The sequence below is a fragment of the Phragmites australis genome, chromosome 2 (assembly GCF_958298935.1).
Source record: "Phragmites australis chromosome 2, lpPhrAust1.1, whole genome shotgun sequence".
Taxonomy (NCBI): domain Eukaryota; kingdom Viridiplantae; phylum Streptophyta; class Magnoliopsida; order Poales; family Poaceae; genus Phragmites; species Phragmites australis.
Window position 1 is genome coordinate 1,049,431 of NC_084922.1, and position 18,164 is coordinate 1,067,594.

At 47.9% G+C, this 18,164-nt stretch overlaps 1 protein-coding gene across 1 annotated transcript; it reads right to left on the reverse strand.

Annotated features, from left to right (window-relative positions):
• Positions 1-4,355: 4,355 nt before the first annotated feature.
• On the reverse strand, positions 4,356-7,742 carry LOC133892606 (indole-3-pyruvate monooxygenase YUCCA4-like). The gene is made up of 4 exons (XM_062333485.1): positions 6,918-7,742; positions 5,463-5,711; positions 5,239-5,361; positions 4,356-5,042 (listed from the first exon to the last, which is right to left on the reverse strand). Exons 1-4 carry the CDS (start codon positions 7,656-7,658, stop codon positions 4,794-4,796), a joined length of 1,362 nt encoding a protein of 453 aa, XP_062189469.1. The 5' UTR covers positions 7,659-7,742; the 3' UTR covers positions 4,356-4,793.
• Positions 7,743-18,164: the final 10,422 nt, after the last annotated feature.

Sequence of the window (18,164 nt, forward strand, 5' to 3'; positions counted from 1 at the left end):
TCGCAAATCACAGCCCATCAGCCACCAGGCCGAGCACGATCCGATGATCCCAATACATGGACCGCGTCGTGCGGCTCCCCGGTGAAACGATGGGGGACCGATGAGACTTTTGACGCCAGCTAGCCGCCGAAACGCGAAAGCTGACGCCGCCGCCGCCGCACCAAAAATGCCCCCGCTTCCACGCGAAAACGCGAGCTTTTTCATCATTTCAGGTTGCGATCTCGACATGAACGCGATGGCGTGCGTTCGTTCGTTCGGTAGGCCATGCACAGACGCACTAGTAAGTTGCGTGCGCACATACCTGCGTACCGGCAGACACGAGCCCGTCCGGGCATCAGGGCGGCCGCGTCGTTGCCGCCCGCTGTGGCTGCTGGCCACTACGGCGTCGTCCCTGGATCTCGCTCCAGCTCCGGGGATGCACGTCCAGAGTGGGATTCTTTTCCTGAATCTGACATGGTTGCTGCCTAAATCCGAACGAACAGTACTGTTTGCGCTCACTCGATCGACACTCTTGTAGGACAAACCTCTACTGCGTCATCAGTATGTACCACTCGTCCTTGTGCGTGTGCTAGTGTAGCTGTTCGTGGAGGGTACGTACGTCACGTCCTCGTCAAGCAGGGGCGGTGGAGAGCTGGATCAGATCGGAGAGAGATGGAGGGTACTAGCTAGTGTAGGAGCATTGACCCTGAATTTCAGAAAGGACCTAAATGCGTGTAACAACTTCTAGAATTCATTATAGAAGTACTAGCAATCTGCACTAGCAGAGCAGGCCGAGGTATGCTTTCCATGCCATAACCTGACGTGACAGTGCGACACACCTGCGCACTGCATGCAGTGGGCCGGCCGGCCAGGTAGCCTAGCTAACTGTCCGCTGCAGGAAAAGGCACAGCGCGTGCATGTCTAGCTGCAGGACATTTCACAGCTTTGCAGGTTCTATTACTCATAGTCTGCCACTTCTCTCGAATATGCTGCGCATCATTATATTAAAAAAGGTAAAATTAGTATTTCTTACAAGGCAGTTAGGCAGCCACATATGAGCTGAACAACGCGAAGTACACTTGCACTCACATAAAAAGGATCCAGAGGTTGTACTTTATAAGAAGAGACACAACCGTTTGTACAAAAGACCGACGGGATTACTCGCAACGCAAGCTACCAAGATGACGCGCTCCGGCCAAGGCCAAGCTCCACAAGGTGAACTCCTGCTTTCCTTGGGGTCCCATTCGCACTCTCCTCCTTTATCCACATGGCATTACAGGACAGGAACAAGCTGCTCTCTGCGTAGCGTAGGTCCAGCAACCGTGACGCGTGCCTGCTGTTCCAGACGGGCCTACCGATCCAGTCCATCAACGTCGGCCAACGTGTCTCAAGCCCTCAGGCGAGCCGGCAGTCACAAGCTGAGCCAGTACTTGTTGGAAGATGCGCTTACAGCTAGAGCACGCATCGATGCGATGAGATGCTGCGATAATGCGTGCGCCGGGAGTGCGCGCAAGTGTCGCCCGCGCGCGCCACTGGAGGTGCCGGTGTCAGGTCGGCCCGCCATGCATTCTCTCTCCATCCTCGGTCACTACGCTTAGCTTCTAGCTGCTGAATCATGGAATCGATCGATGGAATTCGCGTTCCGTTTGTTCCCTCCTCTCTCGGCCACTGTTCATGGGTGTCAGCGTTCGATCGGGACCGCCACTCGCATGCACACTAGCTTGGTCCCTTCCCCGTGCTCGATCCATCGATGCTCCTTTTCTCAATCATTCAGGGCTCGGGTTCTCACAATTATGCATGGACAAATCAAAGACAGATTCCACGGCATGCAGATGCAAGTACTATTACTCTCTTCTATATATGCGAAACGATGCATGGCCAGTCAACTTCTAAGTACTACTACTTCACCTGCGACGGCGATGCATGGATTCCACCCGTCCATGCAGATGGAGATATGTATAGTGCGGCTCGTTGTCGCTTCAGAATCGAGTGCTCATGAAGTTTTTGACTTACCTCGTCTGCAGAAGAAGAACAAGCTTGCACGAATGTGCCCTATCCAGTTACTGGATCGATGTTACTTCTAGTGCCGATCTTAATCTAGATAAGGCTGGCTAGCTTCTTTTTTGCAAGGAGTCTGCAACTAGCGTGCTTTATCCATCCACAGTGATAACGGGTTTATACTACGGACGGATGCATTGCAGTCATGGAATTGAAATGCCTGATATTTTCCTGACCATGACTGTTGGCTCGCCACAAATATAGGAAGTGTCAAGGTTAATATGCTGCCGTGTCATCTTCCCCGGAACGAACGAAGCATCAAGCAGCTAGCTGTTGGCCCCCTGACGGGACTGATTAAAAGTACGTAGACCATCACTTCACTAAAATAAGATCCAAGAGAAGGAGACTTTTAGCCTCCTCATCCTGCATTCTGGGATGCCCCTCTTCGTATGCATGGTTCACTTGACCTCATGCACTGCATCTAGTTGGAAATGGGCTTGGCTCCTGGTCATCATTTCTTCTGAAACCAACAACTCATACTGAACATCATATACTGCCACGACCAAAGCATAGTCCTAAAAAATTGAAAAACAGTATGTAACTGCACAGGTACGTAACAGAAAAAAAGCTCATGAAATTATGCTAACATTGCTTCATCATGCAAGCCAAATACAACATGGGGTGCCACACCACCATGCTGCCACCCTCTTCTCTGAGCTTGCTCCCCTTGCAAAGTGGAAAGTAACTAAGGGGGCAAAAGTGACACTATAAAAAAACACATAAGTGTCGGTTCAAAAACATCATTAGTATCGGTTTCTGAACCGGCACTGAAAAGGTTCTAGAGCCCAACTCGAGAGCCGGCTCGGCCGCCGCTCGACGCTCCGCTGCCGGCAGTAAACAGATCAACTATCTCATCATCCAAATCCATACAATCAAATCCTCCGGCAGCGACGGTGGAGCCGCGCACCTCGCCGAGCGCGCTATGGCCCCGCCGCACGTGTTGGTGTAGAGCAGTCGGTCCTGGCTCCGGCGCCGCATATTGTCCGTCGCTCCGAGGATGTGGTCGAGGTACGCCAGGAGCAGCTTGTCCCTGTCCCCGCGATGGATGTGGAGCGTGAACCGGCGCTTCTCCTCTGGCGAGACCGAAGGTGAAGGAGGAGGCATTGAGCGGGCGCAACAGGATGAGTCGCGCCCCGGCTGCCGGCGCGGCGGTGCTACTGAGGTACAGTTGCACGGCGTCGTAGATCTCGTTGGTGTTCATCCCGTCCATCTGCGTGACGTCGAAGTAGCAATAGGGTGAGAAGGCCCGCATGACCCTCCCTAGCAGACGCACCACCGCTGCCCGCAGCTCCGTCGAGAACACCGCGTGCAGGACCCCTGCAGGAACGCGAACGCGCCCATCAGCGGCCGGGCCCGGGGAGGGACGGCTGGGGCCGAGAGCCTGGGGAGGGAGGGAGGAAGAGAGAGGGAGCCCGGGGAGGGAGAGGAGGATAAGGGAGAGCGAGAGCCGAATGTGAGGATGTGTGGTGGAGGAAAGAGATAAGGCTGAGGAGCGGAGCCGGACGTGAGGAGACTTGAGCCAAAATTGCAGCGGACCAAAATTTTGGTTTCGGACACTTATCAGTGCCGGTTCCAATTATGAATCGGCACTGATAGTCTGTTTCAATGCCGGTTTGTGGCTAGAACCGGTACTAAAATGAACTATCAGTGCCGGTTCTTAGCGCCTCACACATTGTTCGCACGCGGAAAATTAAGAACCGGTATTGATACACTTTCTGTCGTGGTTACGACTAAATCGGCACTGATAAACCCCTACTTTTGACCCATTCTATAGTAGTGTGGAGATATGAAATGGAATCATGGCTCCACAAAAAGCTATGGAGCAGGGTTTGCACACACTAAAGTATGTATGCGCGCAAGCTCAGGAATATTTTCCTGAGTAGAATAAGTACTAGTGGAGTATATATGTGTGTACATGATCAGGGACAGCACACAACAGTGACGCAGACGACTTCAACTAGGACATGGCATAGGTCTGAGAAACATCTTTGCATTTTATTCCTCTCTCAGCCGGTACCTGATGATTGAATGCAGATCCATGGGCTAACGTCACAAAGAGGTACGGTGTCTGATGGTGCTAGTGGCGGTGGTCCCTTAGAATACATAGTGATCGATCTAGAATGACGGACATATAATTATGAGCATTATACACAAAGAAAATGCCAAGTGTAATTTGAGATACGCATAAGAAAGACCACACTAAAATTATAGGTAACCATGCATGGATATTGAAGGATGGACACGCACCCTATCAACTTATTATCGGGAAAAAAAACCATATACTTTATTTGATATTTTAGATTGTCCCTGAGAAACATTGCTTAGTGAGGGCAGCTGTCACCCAACGAACCAGGGTGGATTCGCACCTCCAACATATTAATAATAGGTGAACATATCTACTCTTAGTCGAGTTTTAGAGAAAATAAGAATAAAAATAACACTTACATGACATACATGCATCATTTGCCAAAATAGTAAAATAAATATTATTTCATGAAAAAAAGGACGGAAGATAAAGAAATTAGCCCTCTCAAGTGCATGCCCTATTCCTATAAAGTTAGGGCAAAACTAAAATGCAACGAATGAATAACTATAGGATGGCTTATTTACATTATGGAAATAACGAGGAAAAAAATTCTACATGTACTAACCTAATTCAACTATACAGGTGTGCTGATAAATAAGCTAGCCTATTTTTTTAATTTCTAGCGTATCTATCAGTTAGAATGAAACATAAAGTAGACTAGTACACATATTCACAAAAAATTCAAATTAGAGGAGAAGGGGGCTTCATTCATTGGCTCTTCTGACATCATTTTCATCTTGTGCCTTCCATAGCCTATGTCACGCCAACGCTGCACAATGTCATCTACAACCTTGGTGGCGTCCATGGACACGCCCAGGAGGCCACGCCTCGAGAACCCAACAGCATAGAGGCCACGCTCCCCTTTCCATCCATTTGGTTTTTGTGGAAATCCATTTTTCTCCGAGAAGAATTCTTTCTCCTATGTATAAATAAACAAATTAAAGCTGATTAGATTGATATATAATTTCCACTATGCAACTATATGTACACATTTTCATTTAATTAACTACAGCACGTTCTCTTTTAACTCGATAATATACCACCAATTGCAACGGAGCCCATGGCATACGACAAAGAAAAGTGACATGTGCATGATATATTTATACTATATATACCTTTAACCAATATGGCACATTGCTTTTATAACCAGTGGCAAGGATGACAGCGTCAAAGTCTTCGATCCTGCCGTCAACGAACTCCACGCCATGCCCTAGGAAACGTTGTATTGCTGGGAACACCTGACAAATGCACAACAAACAATAGCACGAGGCTATCCAATTAGGGAAAAAGTTAAGTATAATCACAACAACATCTAATAAAGAGATTACTTAACAATTACTTTGATATCTCCAGACTTGATCTTAGCTATGGTTCCCACATCGAGCACCGGCGTTTTCCCGGAGACTCTCTTGAGCTCCATTGGGCCAAGGCTAGGACGAGTGATGCCGAGGGGCGCCAAGTCACCAAACACGAGGCGTGCCAGGAGGAGGAGGATCCGATCGACCGTCTGAATAGGTAGCCACCTGAGGAGCCACGCAGACAGCCCAAAAGTGGAGCACCCCATGATCTCCCTAGGCAGGACGTGCACCTGGAAGGATCACAAAAGATATCATCAGGTTTCCTCTATTTCAGAACGGAGCTGAGGTTGGTAGTGCACCAATTACAGTTACAATCAGTTGAAGAAATGATCATCTGTAAACTATAAACTAACACCGAAAGGGGAAGCAAATCAAAGTGGCTCTAGCTTGTTTTTTTGTCTGTGACACGGATTCAAGATAAACGAAGTAAGCAAAAGTGGGGAAAAAAAAGGCAGGTCTTGGGGCCCAAACACTTGGAGGCTGCCTTTCGCTGATATCTTGTTAGTTGCAAGCGCTGGCTTAGGTTGTAGCACTACAACTTTGCAAAGTGCGTGGGATCAACAACTTGGTGCAGCTTCCATATGCATATGCTTATCGGCATCAAAGTAGTTTGCGTAATGGTTAGTAAATCACATTCCAATAAGGAAAAAAAAGGGAGCACAAATATAGATCGAATAGTATATACATAAAGCATATAAGAGGGGCCAATCCCGACGACGCGAGTTTCTTGCTAGCCGTTAATAACATTCCAAACGGCTTATCAGTAGTACTCTAATTTATATGGCTAACGTACTGAAGCGGTTTGGAAATTCATACTGCTCTGGAGAAAATCTAGGTGGTATTGTTTTTCTGTTATCCTTGAAAAGGATCAAGCGCATGCTCATGAATCCCAAGAAAGTTCCTTAGAGAATCACAACGTCTTTCTTGGCATGGCATGGGCTCTAGGTAGCCTGTGTGCTTTTTTTTTTTACTGGAATAGAAAAAGAAAAGTGAGGTTAACACATGCAGTGAGATCAGAAACGGACTAGAAAATTATTGCGCTTCGAGAAGTGTATGAACACGTGAGGTAAGTGTGATGCCAACTAAGATCAAGCACTTGGTTATAATAATTACAGGTTTATGCGGCATTGTAACATGAACAAAAAGAAGAAGAAAAGTTGCACCGATGGAAAAGATGCAAATATCATCTTTGCTTAATCTGTTCATTTTGTGCGTGCATCTTTTCGCTAATGTTAGTATTAGCAAAACAAAACCTCAAATTATCGAATTCTTTCGCTAGTGATCATGCACAATTATTACTTAAATCCATATTCCATCTGAGCCAACCAAGGAATAAATTAAAGATGAAAAGTACCAGAAAATAGAGAATCACAAACATCGGAGACACGAAAACAAACGAAAGAGAAAACGATCATATCGATGACAACTTCTCTCACCCTGTCACGCACAACCATGGAGGTCTGCACATTGTGGTTGGAGAGGTCGAGGGACACCTCCATGCCGGAGTTGCCGCAACCGACGACGAGCACCTTCTTGCCTTTGTAGCCCTCGCCGCTGCGGTAGTCGCTGGAGTGCATGACCTGGCCCTTGAAGGTCTCGATGCCGTCGATCTCCGGCATGACAGGCTCGGCGTTCTCGCCGGTGGCGACGACTAGCCATTTGGACCGGTGCTCCGTTGTGGTGGTGCTCAGGACGGCCTCCTCGCCGTCGATTTCCGCCGTGATGACCTTCTCGGTGCGCACCCTCCAGAACTCCCCGTCGTACTCGGCGCTGACGACGGCCTGCCCGAACATCGGGAGGATGCCGTACGTGCGGCGATAGTCCTCGAGGTAGTCGAGGAACTGCTCCCTGGTCGGGTACGTGGGGAAGCTTGGCGGGAAGGGCATGAGCGGCAGCTCGCAGAAGCGCTTGGGCAGGTGCAGCCGCAGCCTGCGGTACGTGCGGTGGCGCCACAGCGAGGCGATACAGTCGTGCCGCTCCAGCACCAGGTACGGCACGCCGTTCACCGCGAGGGCCGCCGCCACAGCCAGCCCCGCCGGTCCTGCGCCCACGATCAGCGGCCCCGGGATCGGTTCACCGACGGTGAAGTCGCCGGTGGTCGTGGCCCTCGCCGCGCTGCGGGGGCTGTACAGCGGGTCGTGCGCGCTCTTCCCCTCGGTCTCGGCGAAGCGGTTCATCTCTCTTCACACACACGTACGTGCGAACTGAACGATGCGCGCGCGAATTGGATCTACTAGTACTACTCAGCTGGCTAAGCGGCGAGTGCAACGATACCTCCACCGAACCTCCTAAAATCCCTCATGCTCCTTTCGGATCGGCTCAAATAGTACCTATCTACAACTGCACCAACAAACGAGCATACACACACCACAACGAGCGAGATGCGATCGCGGCCCCGTTATTAAGGATGAAAACGGTTCCGAAACCATCGGTAAAACCTCAACCACTTTCATTTTCATATTTTCTCTCAGAAGTAAATACAATAATGAAAGTATCAGAAACAAATGCAACATCAGTATTATAGAAAAAAATCTAAAACGATATTATAGACATAAACATGCTGATATTGATCGAGAATCAATAATTTAGAATAGAAAAACATGAACTACGGCAGTACAATACCATATATTTGATCCACATTTCACAAATTACAGACATCATAAAAGATAAACGAAAATACACATGCTTTAGCACTACTACAGAACATGCTATAAGTAGCGTCCTATCAGTACCTGTTGTAAAAAATCATGACTGAAGATGTATCAGTGCCGGTTCTTAATCTCCCGCGCGCAAAAAATAAGTGAGCCGCTAAGAACCGGCAATGATACGGACGGACCTGAAATTTCTATCAAATGGCGTATTGGCTCGCGTCCGTCACTCAGTCACGAGCTCAAACAGCAGCACTCACAGCTGTGCATCAAAAAAAAAAAAGCTCAACCTTATCTCTTCCACCATCTCTCACTCTCTCTTCCTCTCGTTTCTCCTCTCTCTCTCATCTCTCCTCTGTGCGCTGCAGAACGGTGCAGTCCCGTTGCCTGTAGCTTCGATCCTCTTCTTGGTGGATGCCCGGGCCCTAGGAGAGGTGAAACGCTACTGGAGGAGATCGGCCAGGAGAGGTGCGCCACCGCCTCCGCCATCGGGGAGGTCAGCCTCGACCACGAGTTTGACGAGTTCATGGTACGCCATGCATCACCCGCGCGCGTGCACACACACTTGCTTTAGTTCTTGCGCACCTTGCTCTAGATCTGTGTGATTTGTTTTTTTTTCTCTGGTTCTGTTGTTCAGATGCTACTACTTTTGAGAGTTGCAAGGAGCTGAAGTCCATTTGAGGTTCAAGAACAGGGCAGCGATGGAGAGCTACCATCGGGTGCTGGCTCTGCTCTCCCAGCAACAGGACCCGACCTTGCTTAAGAGCATAGCTGCAGTAGACTAGTAGAGCTCATGCATCTTGTTTGTTCGCGCTGGTTTGCGCTGTAGTGTAGTGTTTTGTGTTCGAATATGGATGAGAGATGAGTCGATTTGATTGTATTATTGTGTTTGAGATGTGTTCTTATGTTTGAGATGAGTCGAGCGCGGCAATACAGAGCGCCGTCGGTGGTGCGGTCAGAGCTGGCGCGGTGGTACTAGTAGCCGAGCCGGCTCGTCGAGTTGGCTCATTTTCTTTCTTTTTTGGTTCCCGATGCACTTTCACGCCCACGAATCGACAGTGATGCTGAGTTTCTGTTCCGGTTCCAGAACTGGCACCGATAGTCATAGTCACTGACTATTAGTGCTGAGTAAAGAGTGCCGGTTGAAAAAACGGCACTGAAGCTGTTTTTGAACCGGCACTCTTATGCCTTTTTGTAGTAGTGTAATTTATAAGAGAGAATAGATAAGTACTTATGTTTAACACAAAACAAGTTTTCACAAAGCATCTCAAAGCATAACAAAGCATCATCACCACAGGATTCACAAGTTCTAACGAAGTTCATGACCACAGATGTTGTAGATGACGTGAACATACCATTTACACTAACACTTGCAGCTTCACTTGCACTTGCAGCAGGCATCACTTTGTTCTGACCAGTTCCTATCAAACAAAAATAACTATGAATCACATGTGTACTATGCAATCAAATGCGAATGATCAGCTACAGAATGACTAAGAGTTCACCATTACTGAATTGATCAGGTATAGATCAGCACCATTACTGAATATGCACAAGTGATCGGGGGATTAACTATCAAACACAAGAACCAAATCTATACTACTAAAGGCATTTCATAAGCACATTCATTCTGAGGACAAATTCTTAAATTGCAACTGAAATGCTGCCCAGTAGATCCAAGGAGTCACCAACATTTTAAGATTTTCCATCATTATTATTTGCAATAAGCTACAACCTACAGCATCTGAACAAAAAGACATCAAATAAAATTCTCGTAATGTATCAGACATTTGTATTCTTGTATATTTTCTCAAACCATGGATCCTCATGATAAAATCCAAAAGAGGTCGATCCATCCGACAATGGCAATTGTCAAGTTATTTGTAGACTGCAATTAAGTAGAAGAGATGTTCAGCTTACCTGCATTGCTCGTGGCCGGCGCGTTCGGAATGATGGGCAAGTCGAGAGGCGCAGGTGGTTCCTTGAGTCCTCGACATGGGTCTTCTCCACCCAGTGTCATCCTCGCGGGCCGGCATCCACGTCGGAAGGCGGTGATGAGTTAGAGCCGCTAGTGCATCAGAAGGCGACTGTCTGACTCAGAGTGAGTGCATGAAGTCGAGGCGGCCAGGCAGCGTCGACTGGGCAGAGCTGCGGAGGTGCCAAGGCCGAGGAGAGACAGCGTGCTGGTGCGGGCATGCAGTGGCTGGAACCCTAGGCGTCATTGAACTAGGAAGAGATGCGTCTGGCCATCTAGTGGTCTGGGCGTCTGGATGTCTGGGACCGGGAGCGGCTGAAACTAGGCCAGAATGGCGTGCAAAGTGTTGGAAGGCCATCTGGTAGGGAATTGGGCTAACTTCAGTGGGCCAACCATGACAAGAGAGACATAGATTGTAGATTGGGCTACAAACGGATAAATATCAGCAGAAATTTTTGACCCAAAACGGGAAAACTCGAAAACGATTGGAAAGGCCCAAAACTGTTTTTGTATCATCTCCTCTATCTTTTACTGTTTTCGTTTCCTCGGAATATCGTTTACGGGTTGCTTCTATCGGAAATTGTTGAAAATAAGCTCCAATTAATTAAGAATTATTAATTTTATTTACCGTTTCATTTTCATCCTTACTCATTATCCGCTACTCCCTCCTCTCCGTCTAGTGGTTAATCAGGAGGTAGCTACACTACTACAGAACAGCATATCACTGCCAGCTAACAACTCATGTCACCGTCAGTTTTGGAACCAGCAGTGGACAAACAATAATAATAGTCTGAGCACTATCAGTAGCGGGTTGCCAACCGACAGTGATGCCTCTTCTAGCCGATGAGCTGGCCTGTCTAGCCTCTTTTTATGCACCTGTTCCGGTCGGAGTCTTTGAAAAAAGATTCACATGACCACCAACCGCAGTCTTAGACCAACATGGAAGGGATGCTCTGTTTGGAAACAGAGCTCTAGAGGCAACACCTTTGGAGGCAACGCCTCCTTTGGTGCTGTCGACCTCGAGTGGCTATCATGTGGTCACCCTGCTCGATTTAGGTACGACTTGGATGGATTAGATCTAAACAACCTTCAAAATCATGCAACCCCTGACAAAGATGTTTCAGTAGAAAGGGTCACGTGATAGGACCACAAATACTCATGAGTAGAGGGACGCATCTACCACCAAAAGAGCAACAGTTTTTTTACTAAAATACATAACTCAGCAAGGGGGGAGCACAACGTTCCCCGACATCCTCGGAGCCATATGTGGTAGCCACGCTTCGTACCACACTCTGGTTGAGAAAGCGTTCCGATAAGGATTTTATTGGTCCACGACCCTTCAAGATGCTTGCGAGCTGGTGAAATAGTGCAGGTCATGTCAGAACCATGGTTGGCATACCAAACTGCTGGCACAAGCACAACAAACCATACCACTCTCTTGTCCTTTCACTGTCTGGGGGCTTGTTATTGTGGGAACATTCCCTAAAAGCCCCAGGCGGTTTTGAATTCCTGTTCGTGGTAGTCTTCAAATTCACTAAGAGGATCGAGGCTAAGCCTGTCAAGAAATTTGTCGCCACAGCAGCGATTAGGTTCACACGAGCAGTGATAGTGCGATTTGCCCATCCAAACTGCATAATTACGAATAAACGGGACTCAATTCTCCCATTGGAGAATGCACGTCAGTTGCCTCAAATGACCAACTACTCGCGCGATGACCAGGAATCGCGGCGAGAGGACAATACAAGCCCGAGCGAAGAATCCCGTAAACATGCTCAAAATTCGGGTAACCCGATACTAACAGGATCTCATGCGCTGCCATGACCATAGGGTGCTAGAGCGGCCACTGGTCATACATAACCTCGACCTCAGACGAGTCCAGGAATAGAGCATGTCATAAAAGGCTCATCCCCAAAGGGGAGGGGTCCTACAAATTGGTCTGCATTTCCTGACCTAACACGGTCAACTTAGCCACAGAAGCCGGCCACAAATTACACAAACTCGTGGAACACAAGTTCTATATTTAAGGTTGCTAGAAGACAAGCCTATTTTTCTATTTTGTATGATCATCTGGACTAGCAGAAAACATGGTTTGTGAGTTTTTTTTAAATTAAAAAACCAGACACTGTTTTGCAGGATAACCCGAGTATGAACAGTCTCACAAAATTGTAAGTTTTTTTCCGATTCATAGGCTTGACCAGACGGTCGGGGGCTAGAGCTTTTAGGTTTTGTAGTTTGTTTTTATGCAGCGTACAAGTTTTTTTCTACCCGATCCATCATATCGATTGAGTGTGAGTCAAAATTTGTTGTTCGCGCAGTGTCAAAGGTATAGGCGTCCAAGGGATGATGACCACGAGGCCACAAGTTCTAGATCGGATCGAGCGTTGGTCACCCCCAAAGGGCTTGTCGTGCTAAGGGCCATCCTAAGCACCATGAACCTTGCTAGCAAGCACCCCGAACCTACTCGCCACTTGAACACATGAGAAATTTACATGAAGACTAGTCCTTTCATTACAAAGTGACCACTCGGGCAGTTCCCAGGGGATATTTCTAAACAGTATATTCAGTATACATGGGACCCAAAAATATAGGGCAGTGGTTTGAACTGAACAGACAAAAGAAGGGAGCGGACTACAGGCAGATACGAATCGGCAAGGTCATGGAGCTCCTCTGTGGTCTTCATGGATCCTCCAAAATCCCCAGAGACCGACGAGATAAGGTAAATATCCGGAAAATGCTTGTGGATGCAGGCTAGGGCAAGACAGGCGCGGGTGGTTCTGACATCCAACAAGTGGTCACCCACCGTCACGCGTAAATTGTCCTCAAGGCCACTCGCCTCCTCGGAGGTCACCAAAAACCAGTCGATGTGACCAGTCACTGTGTCTCCGAGAGTGGGGCAAACCTGAACATCAGCGATCTACAGCAGTGAGTCGAAGGGTGCAAAAGCACGACTCAAGCAATCATAGAAATATACTTGCTGCTGGTCAGTGTCTCAAGTTATCTGCTCTAGGTCTCTCCATGCTGCGAACAGCTCCTCCCGATAAGATAGTCAAGGAACAAGTCACAACCTATGTAGGAGTCGGCTGATCGAGCCTCACTTTGCCAACCGAGGACTACACATGAATAAAGAGTGGTAGGACTGGTGCACCTCTGAGATCCATCTGCAAGATCTCTCGCTCGACCACAAACCCAAGCTTGCACTTAGCCATAACTTCCCAGACTACGCTGGTGAACAAGGCCATCGGTCGACGTGGTTGGGGGCTCTGTGCGGGTAAGTGGGCTAGTCAGTCTTGGCCGCACTCCATCTACAGGCGTGGTCGGGGGCTTGGAGCGACGAGGAGGCTTGGTCAACTGGATTTTACAACCACAACACTGGTGCAGTCTAATCAGAGAAGTTAAAAGTGTCATTCAGATATATTACAAAACCTAAGATATAGTCTAGTCTTTACTCCTCGGTGGCCTCCACCTGAAAAACAGACTCCACGTAATCCACTGCTCCTCAGCACTACTCCTGCAGCCTCTCCTCCACTTCTGGTCCGATGACCGCAGCCCCCTCCTAAATGAGGTCGAGGTTGAAGTTGGGATCGCGGCTGCGGTAGCACCGGAGAATGCACCCTGCCACGTCCCTCACTGCCTGCGCCACATCCTCCACGCCCCTCGCCGCCAGAATACCCGAGAGCTTGAAAAACTTCTCCAAGAGAACCTTAATACTGTAGGCAAAGGCCTGGGCTGTGTGCTGGTCCTTCGACTTGATGGCCCTTAACCCGAGGCTCTCCAAGGGATCCTTCAGCGCCTTCAAGGCCTCTTGGAGAATGTCGTGGTTGGTGCGCTCATCCTCCTTAAATTGGGATTGCTTGGTGGCAAACACGGCCTTTTCTCGCTGGAGCTCAAAATACTTTTGCTAAAGCAAGAGACCTGCCTCCTTTTCTTTGGCTAGTTACCTCTCCAGTTCGGCGCATCGGCTAGTTGCCTCTTCCTTGTCCTCAATCAGCTTGTGGATAGAGGCCAGGAAGCGGGCGACCAGAGAAAGCAGGCCAGAGGTTGGAAAGGGCTCCACGACCGGTTCTGAAAGCTTGGGAGCTATGACTAGTGCTCCCGGTGTTGATGTTGTTGCAGGCAGGGGAACTGGAACACCGTGCTAAAATGCTGATACGGGGGGATTATGATTGGGGCCGTAGGTGTGGTCGAGTAACTGCATCAACAACAGAATTACAGAATCAGGAAGGAAAAGGAAACTCAATGCGCCTGCGCCTAACCAGAGAAGTTACCATGATGATGGAGACCTAAGCACGAGTCTGTTCCTTGCAAAGCCGTTGGACCAGCTAGTCAGGGGAGACAGTTCTGCCAACGAGTCACTGGTGCTCGACGTCCCACAAACACATTTGAATGTCTATGCGGTTGATGAATCGTCCATCGGTCTCTTCCTTGTGGACGCTTGGCCACCGGTAGCCTAACCGCTCCGAGTCTGGTCAGGGCGTGCCTGGTCAAAAGGAGTCTGGTTGGAACGATGCTGGCTGACCCTCGACTGATCGGCGCCACTCGCGATCGCTACCCTACTCTGTGCAATCTGGTCATGTCCACGACCAGTCGAGCTGACATCGCGAATAGAGTGGTGGTCGTCCAAGGCGGTGCTGGGCGGTGGAGAGGGCATGCGAGCATCAAGATCAATCTCCCGGGCAACTTCTGTAACCTCGTCAATTACCAGACACAATACATCAACCTTGGGAAGATTCTGCGATAACACAAACCGTGAAACCCTAATCCCGGAGAAGATTTGGAGATAGAACTCCTAAGAAAATATCAAGCATACCAGTTTGATCTGAGCCCTCCCCGACGGAAGGAGATCGCACAACAGAGGAGCATTGCATGGAGGGCCACCTTTCATCGTGGCCATCGCCATTAGTAATTTGACCCGCAAGTCAACGACGTCATCAAGGAGATCTGGATGAGGGGAATATTAAGACACCGCATGACCAGCAATGAGCGCCATGAGGACTACTGTGACGTTACCTGTGGGGCTCTCCCAGGTGGCGTCGTCACTTCTGGTGTACTGATAGACCAGATGTGCTCTCCTCGACAAGTGGCACAACCGGCGCTTGATGAAGTCGCGAACGACATCTGATCCCGATAGCCTGACATTCGCAAGCTATTTTATCCGAGCGGTGAGGGTCAGTAGTTCTGGAGTCGATGTAGGGGAGTTCCCCTAATTCTCGTTGAAACATGCCAGCGCATCCGGCACGCAGAGGTTATCCAAGGAATCTTTGTTCGAGATGTAGAACTATTCCTCCCTCCAGCCCGACCATGACAACTTGAGGCTCAACTCAATGTAGGAGCCTACAACACCGTCACGGAGATGAAAGTCACAGCTTTTGGTACCTATCTTGGTATGTAACCTGGCCGTGTAGAAGTACCTGAAAAGGTCAAGACATGGCTCGACCCTAATAAAATTCTCGCACAAATGAGCGAAGACGCTTAGCATGATGATGTAATTGGGGTTGAGGTGGGGGTGGTAGATGCCATAGAATGAGATGACGGTGGTGAAGAATTCGGAGAAGGAAGGAACGAGGCCCGCCAGGAAAAATGAGGCGAACATTACAATCTCCCCATGGCGGGGAGAAGGGACATCCCACCAGGGCGGTACCAGGAAGACAGGTGGCGCGGGAGCAGGTGACTCTCGTACATCAGCTTCAGCTTTACAGTGGTGCACCTGGACTTGAGGAACTAAGGCTCTTTTTCGGTGCGTGATGCCATAGGAGTTGCGGTAGGAGCATATGTGGAGATGGAGATGATGTGCTCTGAGTGCAAGGGCTTGGGGGCTATGGGGGATGGCAAAAGGATTCATGAGCAAGTTTTGGCTTCCCAATTTATAGGGCCAACGTGATATCCCAACTGTCTCGCGGAGCCCAACCGTTTTATGATTCGAAAGGTCACGCTTGGGGAACTGAAATTCCCTTAGGTTCGACGGAAATCAATGTCTATCTCCCATGATGTTACTCTCTCTCTCTGGAAGTTTAAAACCTCCCATTGGGATGCAGTTTTATGGGCCCACCATGAAAGTGGACTGCGTCACTGGCCACTCCCGGGGTGAACGCTTGTTCACCTGGGGCCCAGGTGGTATGACCAGGTCCACCAACGACCACACGGTAAACCGCTCAGACAACCACATCCGCGAGGGAGTTTAGGGGCTACTGTTGGAGTATTGAGTAAGGGGCATTCTGGCTAATGGATCCCAGGAGGGATATGGCAACCGACAGGGATATTTTCTTAACCTTGATCCATTACACGACAATGTCAAGGCTCGCTCGACCAGCGCAAGGCTTGCGCGATCAGCCTCCTTGCGATGTATTGTGATCCCATGACTAGCCCTTACTGGTCACGGGATGTCCATACCTAACCTGTCTAATCACATTTATTGATTTCTACTCAAGTATTTTCTTTCCCGAGACACCTTTTTCAACGAAGAAAGTCGCGACCGGCACAGATGGACAGTGCCTCATCCCGTAGCATTAAATGCTATAGAGTGGGGTTTTGCGGATCGACTTGGCGCCGCGCGACAAATGGGGCAGGGTCTGCAGAACAATCAGGCAAGTGAATGAGTTCAGCGGTGGACTCGTGGAAGGCTATGATGGAACAACTTGGAAGATAAGCTTGCAGCTCACAGCGAGGGGACAGGGAGGGCTACTGAGGTAAAGTAAAAGTGGTGGCATCCAAGAGGATGGGATGGGCCCCGTAGTACCACCGGCGCAAGGTGCAGTGCGCACGCTCTGCGTGGTGATGACCTGAGAAAAGAATACTTAGCTAGGTATGAGCCTACTAAAAGAGGTCTTCTTGTAAGTTTTTCTTCTCTTGTATATAAAGGAGAAGAAATTCATATGTAACCAGTTCATAAATACTTATAATAAAATACACAAGATATAAGATTGTTATCTTTCAGGAGGCATAACCTAGATAGCCTTGTTGTTCTTAAGTTCATCATACCGTAAGCATCGTTCACACATCTATCGATCGGTACATCTAAAATCATTATCTAGGATTAACCATCGACACAAATATTGTATAAGATTTGAGCATCTAAAATATTATTTTATGGGAGCTACTATTTGTAGGTCTATGCATTTAATTTCAACGTGAAGCTGGAACAATCTCTTGTACACTGATAGAGCTATGTGAGAGTATGACTCCACCCACTGGGCTTTAAATATCTGTTCACACCATTTACACACGCGCAGAGTTCTTTCAGCAGTTTAATATGTAGGCATGTGATAGGGCGTAATGTATGCAAGTGTGGAAGTGTGCGCGAGTGCGCGTCATGCTTGCAATAGCAGAAAAAGAAAAAAAATACATGTGCCTAACTAGTGAGTATTAGCATTAGTCGTTTGAAGAATGTGGTTTGATCACTGTTTGGTTCTGCTCGCACCTTTAATTGCATTTCGCAGGTTGTATATATTGTAGGAACAAAATTGATGACTAGAAGAGTGAATAGACGTCTCAACAATTTTTTTACAAAATCGATAATTTTCTCCTATTTGGATCATCCAACGTACCTCAAAACTCAAGCGAAAGTAAAAATCGAGAGAAATTTTAACAATAAAATCGAGGCAATACAACACTATAGATGTTATATGAAACATATGTTCTATTTAATATCAATCTATATGTCTTATCACTCGAAAGATCACAACTAGCAAAGAAACAAGAAAAGAAGAACACGGTGCAATAAAACTCTCCAAATTGATTATACAGAGACAAGAGAATTCAAGATCCCATCACATAAACGTGTGTATGCGAATTTTATGTCCCTAGTAACTAGAATAATGATCTCACAAGGTGCTGAAATTTCAGCCTAAAAACAAAAACGAAAATCAAAATAGGAAAAAAAAGGCTTGCACACAAGCAGGAACTAAGAGAGGGAAACTAGAAGGAGGGAAATTCAAGCATATGAAACAAAATAAACTTCATTACTCAAAGAGATTATCCCTATTATAAATAGATTATAAAAAATTTTCTCTCAAAATTCTCACCTATTATATAGGTTAAGCACCCATCCTGCTCTCTACTAAAAC

Excerpts from the sequence above, each read along its gene's own strand:
- LOC133892606 (XM_062333485.1), bottom strand. The coding sequence starts at position 7,658 with ATGAACCGCTTCGCCGAGACCGAGGGGAAGAGCGCGCACGACCCGCTG. Across the intron at positions 5,712-6,917 it reads CCATGGTTGTGCGTGACAGG|GTGCACGTCCTGCCTAGGGA; the intron begins GTGAGAGAAGTT and ends TGATCCTTCCAG. Across the intron at positions 5,043-5,238 it reads ATGTGCCATATTGGTTAAAG|GAGAAAGAATTCTTCTCGGA; the intron begins GTATATATAGTA and ends ATTTATACATAG.